Here is a 6,056-nt window from a genome sequence, read left to right as displayed (position 1 = left end):
TTTTTTTTTTTTTTTTTTTTGGAGTGGGGATCGTACTTGTGTCCTTATGTCCTTGTGCTTGCGAGGCAGGCAGCGGAACCCCTGAGCTAAATCCCAGGCCCGAAAAGCATTCCTTCCAGTAGAAACAGGATTTTTTTTTTTTTTAATCCCAAGGGGATAGGTATAGCCTTCTCCTGCTCCAAACAACAATGCAATGTTACACATACATTTTCAAAACATATTTTATGGCATTAAGTAATATAACTTTGGCAAGCAATGCTCCAATAACATTCACTCTAATAACTGATTCAATCTATATATCACTGCTACAAGATAAACATTCTCTCTTTTTTTTTGAAGAAAAGTTACCCAAATCGATTTAATTTGACATTGAAAAAATATAAACAAATCTTGGCATGACAAAATACCATAAACATGAAAATCAATACATATGCAGACAACAAGGAAAAGTGTGGGATCTATTATACCGTAGAAAAGCACAACCAGCAAACCCAGTCCCTGCTTCCCAACGACAGAAGCACCAGGTCACCCTGCTCCTCTTGGAGCTCCTCCTGGATCTCCTCCAGTTTCCCCCTGGCTCTGTGACGAACGCCACCCGTGCCACACAGCCACTATCCAGTTATCGATACAGGCTGTGCTCTGTGGGAGAAGAGGACTCTGAGTGGTGAGAAAAAAAACAGAGCCATTTTTCTTACAGTGGGACTGAAAGCTACTGGAAACGACCTTCTAAACACTGAAGCTAAACATTTTCATTCTGTTATGCAGTGGTTGAATAGCTGACTGAATATCGCTTTTTAGATAGTCTTTTTATGTCTCTCTTTAGATTTTTTTTTTCCCTTTTGGTACCTGGGCTAGAACAAGGGACCTTGCAGTGGAACCACTGAGCTAAATCCCCGGCCCTAGATAGCCTTTTTATTAAGACTCAAACACAAATGATTTTATTGTGAAAATCTCTTTTGTATTATTCTCAAAACCAAAGAACTTCCTACCTTTACAAGTAATATTAATAAACACTAAGATATATATAGATATAGATTAGATATAGATATAGATATAGATATATAATGTCTAATGAGCAAGTTCATTAAATTTGTCACAGCAAAACAAATTTTTCCTCATGGCACTTGTTATGTATAGGTGCAAGACACTAAGTTCAAAAGTCAGAATTCTGGTTTCATAAAATATCACTGTGACACTGTGGTCATACTAGCCTTGTAATATTTTCTAAATAAAGCCATGCTTCCAACAGCAAATGTTTTATTTGGGCATGCTCTAAGAGGACAACGTTTTAATTCAATTAAACAGTTGTTATGCTCAAACACTCAAAAAAAAATTAATCCCACTGAATATCCTTCCAAAATTGTTTTGCTTAGGGCAGAAGAGCTCTCCAAATTTATGTACTAATGCTCCTATGTGCTGGCTTCTTTTCGTTGCAATTTTTTTCAAGCTGTCTGAATGCAGTCTTTTTGGCCAGATATCCTCCAGGGCTTCCCTAGGGATTGCTGAAAGTGAGGGTACGACATTTGTCTCCGTTAGCACGATCCCACTGTTGAGGAGAGCATTGCATACAGAAGTTTAGAGCACGGGCATTACCAGTGCCCTCCCCAGGAGAAGTCTTTACCTCTACTTACTGCTACCACGTTTAACTCCTCTGTAAAACATATTTGTATCCCTATGAATAATAAAATCTTGCTTGCCATTGTAGATAAGGGCTACAAATTCCAAATTATTCTAATTACTCAAACAGTTCTCCATCCCTAATTGACACTAAAGTGAATATACATGTATCGCAATTTAATTTTCTTTAAATTTCTATATTATGTGATACCCAAAGGCTTTCCTGCATACCTGGGAAACAAAAACACAACTCAAATAAATTAAAATATTATAATATTGTCATAGTAAATTTGGTAGCATTTGTTTTTGCAGAAATCTTACAAATTTTTTACTGTTATTTTTAAAAGTCTGTCACCTTTCTTCCTGCATCAATATAAAAGTGCAAGATTTTGTACTTTTCACCTCCCCAATTTTTAACCTAAATGTGGAGTGATTTTCTATTGTTTTAGATAAAATTGGTTCTAATACAGAAGTTTTCATTATCAAAATTACTAAAACATTCTTGCTGTTATTTCAAATCTTTATAGTAATGGCTAGACATAGTACTACATTTCTATAGAAAAGGGACTTTGACCTCTGTAAGACAGTAACAGAACATGGGAAATAACATTTTATATCTACCCTGATACATTTTCAAGAAATGTAGCTTTTCCTTTCCCCTCCTTTAAATGTACCAATAAATTGAATGGAAAAGAAAAAAGAAAAAAGAAAGGCAATTTTTAGTTTATGCTCATGCTACAAAACAAGATAGGTAATTAATACAAAGAGCAGGAGTTTATACATATTTTTAAATGCCAGAGACTCTTTTGACAGTGATGAATCTCAAGGACATACTCAGGATAACAATTTAAACTTCGGAGAGGATCAAGGGTTTTGCTTAGTAGAAGAGTGCTTCACCAGCATGTGTGAAACCTGAGTTAAATCCCTAGAATGGCAAAACTAAAGATAGATAGATGATAGGTGGTAGATAAGTAAATTTGTAAGAATAGATTATGTGAGGAAGTCACCTAATGAAGGCAAAAAAGTGCATAATGTTTTTTTATTAATTCAAGTTTAATAATGGTTTGAGGAATCTGCAGAACTATAATGCAATAAAAAGTATCTGTGATTTCTATTGGTTTCATTGTTACAAATATTGCTACTATCATTATGAATATGATCATATTTAAAATGGAAAGAAGATCAAATTCCAGTAGTAGATCAGAGAATATAATGATGTTTACTTTTTCCATGGTTTATCCTAGCTTCTCTGAAATGCAATTTCATTCCCTAAATTCAACACTTCAGTCTAGGAAGTGAAACAGCTAAATTTGACGTGGCAAAACAGAAAAAATAAAACGTATTAATGTTTCTCTGATCCTTTTATGGGAATTAATAAATATTCATAACTAAGGAACAAAAATTGATTTTAATTTATGGTTATTATTTTATAAACAAAGAGTGGAGAACTAAAGAAATTATTCATTCCAAATAAAACTTTGAAAGCCTCGCTTTTTCTTTCTTTTTTTGGGGGGGTGGTGGGTACTGGGGGTCAAACTCAGGTCCTTGTGCTTGTGAAGCAAATGACAGAACCACTGAGCTAAATCCCCAGCCATGGCCTCGCTCTTTCTAGTGCACAGCTGAGGTTTGGTGGAGGTCGGATTTCATTGGGACTTAACTAACTCTTCTTACGTTCATTGTGTATTTGGAGAGAATGCAGGTAGAGCTCAGTGTTGCACATATTTTTTTTTTTTTAATATTTCCAGGATTAACCTGCATAATGCTCAGGAGTCTGAATTTATTTCAGTGGGGGTTAATTGATAATGCTTATAATGATTTGGAAAATACTCTGCCTACTGCTGGGATATAGCTCAGTGGCACTGCACCTGCCTCACAACCGCAAGGTGCAGATTTGATTCCTGGTACAAAGAATATATATATATCTATATATACATATATAGATATATATATATTCTTCCTATCATTTATTAAGGGCTGAGGAAGGCATGCTGGCCAATATCAAAAAGAAAAAAAGAGAAAAAACAAAAAACACTGACAGGCCCTTCCTATAGCTACAGGGACTCCAAGGATGATACTGAATTGCAGCTTCAATGTGTAGAAATCTGTTTAATTAATTCAAATTTGTATTTATTAGAAGAAGCATTATTATCAAATGTATCATAATAAATTAAATTTAGCTTCTACAACTAGAAATATTACAGTATATTACACGTGAGACTGTTCACTGTTTAATTTTTAGCATATGTAAGTGAATAATAAAAACAACAGAGCAATTAAAGAGAATAAAATTAACATTTCAAAACAAAAACTTGAATATCACTAAGGAGCAACTCATTAACAAGATGAATACCTTAGCTATCCTGTAAGATGAGTACATATGAAAGATGAATTTCTGCTGGAATATTATTCTGTAGCTCTTAGAATCATATTTCAGAAATTTAGGTGGGTTTTCAAAAGCAGGCCAGGATGTGAGGGCGATCTGGCTGCAACAACTGTCAGCCCTTTTATCATCAGGGTTGCTTTGGCTGATCTGGCTGGCTCTGCGTGTGTCCCCTTCCGCCCTCACCGCTCCAAGTTTGTGTCTCTCAAAGCTGCACGCTCAGTGGCAGAGGGCGACCACACCTGATAGTAGCTGAGCCCCCATGCTAGAACCTCCAAAGAAGTTCTCCAGGTCAAGACCAGCACAAAAAAGGACTTTAGTCAAACAGACGTGCAACATGGGATGGGATGAAATCCCCATTTCACACATTTTTGTGTCTATGTAAATTTCTGTACACATACTATATTCATATATGCACGTATAAGTATACACACATCTACATATAAACAATGCTTTTGTAATAAAGCTTATTGGTACATTTTTAGGTGTGCAATACAGTTACATTCATCACTGGGATCTTGTAGCTTTACATGATGCATCATAGTTCTTGTTTTTCCCCCTGCCCTCCCTTCACCCCTTCCACCCTTCCCTATTTACAAATATTTTGTTTCCGTTTTTTTCTTTTCTCTCATTTTTCCCTTTCCCTTCTTTCCTTTCCTCTACCCTCCCACTTCCCCTATACCTTTAGAGTTTTTCTTCCTATTTCACATTATCCAGGTTATATTTTGATCCTTATTTACACTTTTAGTTTCTCACAGCAGGGAAACTATTCGGTAATTGCACGTGTGTCGTTTGCTGCTCATTTGGGAGAATAACAGTGGAATTTTAGCATGTGTGCATATTTTTAAACAAATGTGCATTTGGGAGTAGAGATGTATCAGGTATGTGCAATTGGCTAAGTGCAGTAGTTAAAACTGAACAACGCTTTTTTCAATGCCAGAGACCTATTAGGCTTGGAAATAAATTAAGGTCTCTATATCTGCTCTTTTCTCAATGAAATGTGTTAAATACTAGCTTATTATAGAATAGCCAAACTATCTCACATAGAAGTGTATTTTATCTCGAATCATGGAATCTCAGTATTTCTTTACCTTTTATTAATAGTTTTAGTCATGCTGTTTGCTGCACTGAAGAGGCAGAGGAAGAAGGAACCGCTCATAATGTCCAAGGATGACGTCCGCGACAACATCGTGACCTACAATGATGAAGGTGGCGGGGAAGAGGACACACAGGCTTTTGACATCGGCACATTGAGGAATCCCGAAGCAAGAGAAGACAGCAAAGTCAGACGAGATGTAATGCCTGAAACTATTTTTCAGATAAGGAGAACTGTACCCCTGTGGGAAAACATTGACGTCCAAGATTTTATCCATCGAAGATTAAAAGAAAACGACTCAGATCCAAGCGTACCTCCTTACGATTCTTTGGCAACTTATGCCTACGAAGGAAATGATTCCATAGCGAATTCCCTCAGTTCTTTAGAATCTCTCACTGCGGACTGCAACCAAGATTATGATTACCTCAGCGACTGGGGGCCTCGTTTTAAAAAACTCGCAGATATGTATGGGGGTGATGACAGCGACCGAGATTAAGAACATTGTATGACTTGATCAGTATTGGTGGAACTCCTGTCTTTGTTACTAGATTAAGTGGCCTGCATTCTCTTCGGAGGAAAGTTTTCAAAAATCAAAATTACAAACAATACATAAGTGTTGTCTTAGTAAGGGTTTTCTTAATCAGTAAGTTACTGTGAATGAATATGAATGGTATTGATTTCAAAACAGTAATAATAACCAGTTCACCTGTTTTGCCTAATAATCTTGAAAGTATATAACATCAATAATCAATAAAAATTTTAAAAGGCTTTTTGTGCCTTTTCTTAGGTATAAGAAATTTGTAAATGTTTTCTTAACTTACTTTCAATCACCATTACTATTATATTCAACATTGTGCAACTGCTTTGTAAATTAATATGGAAAAAGCATATCCCTAATGAAATAGGAATGACTACTACTGCCATATTTATTTAGTTGAAGAATGTCTTTGTGTTAATTCATTC

The 6,056-nt window shown here is 35.7% G+C and overlaps 1 protein-coding gene across 1 annotated transcript in view; it reads left to right on the top strand.

Moving 5' to 3' along the window:
* Cdh9 (cadherin 9) overlaps positions 1-5,747 on the top strand; it is a 143,363-nt gene extending 137,616 nt beyond the window's left edge. Inside the window, exon 12 of the mRNA XM_010623792.2 lies at positions 5,102-5,747. Within this exon, the coding sequence (XP_010622094.1) occupies positions 5,102-5,589 (488 nt within the window). The 3' untranslated portion in view covers positions 5,590-5,747. The remainder of the gene's footprint in view (positions 1-5,101) is intronic.
* Positions 5,748-6,056: the final 309 nt, after the last annotated feature.

Source organism: Fukomys damarensis, unplaced genomic scaffold (genome assembly GCF_012274545.1).
Source record: "Fukomys damarensis isolate Sample0158 unplaced genomic scaffold, DMR_v1.0_HiC HiC_scaffold_1, whole genome shotgun sequence".
Taxonomy (NCBI): domain Eukaryota; kingdom Metazoa; phylum Chordata; class Mammalia; order Rodentia; family Bathyergidae; genus Fukomys; species Fukomys damarensis.
The sequence above is the reverse complement of the archived record's forward strand: the minus strand, read 5'-3'. Positions and strand labels throughout refer to the sequence as shown.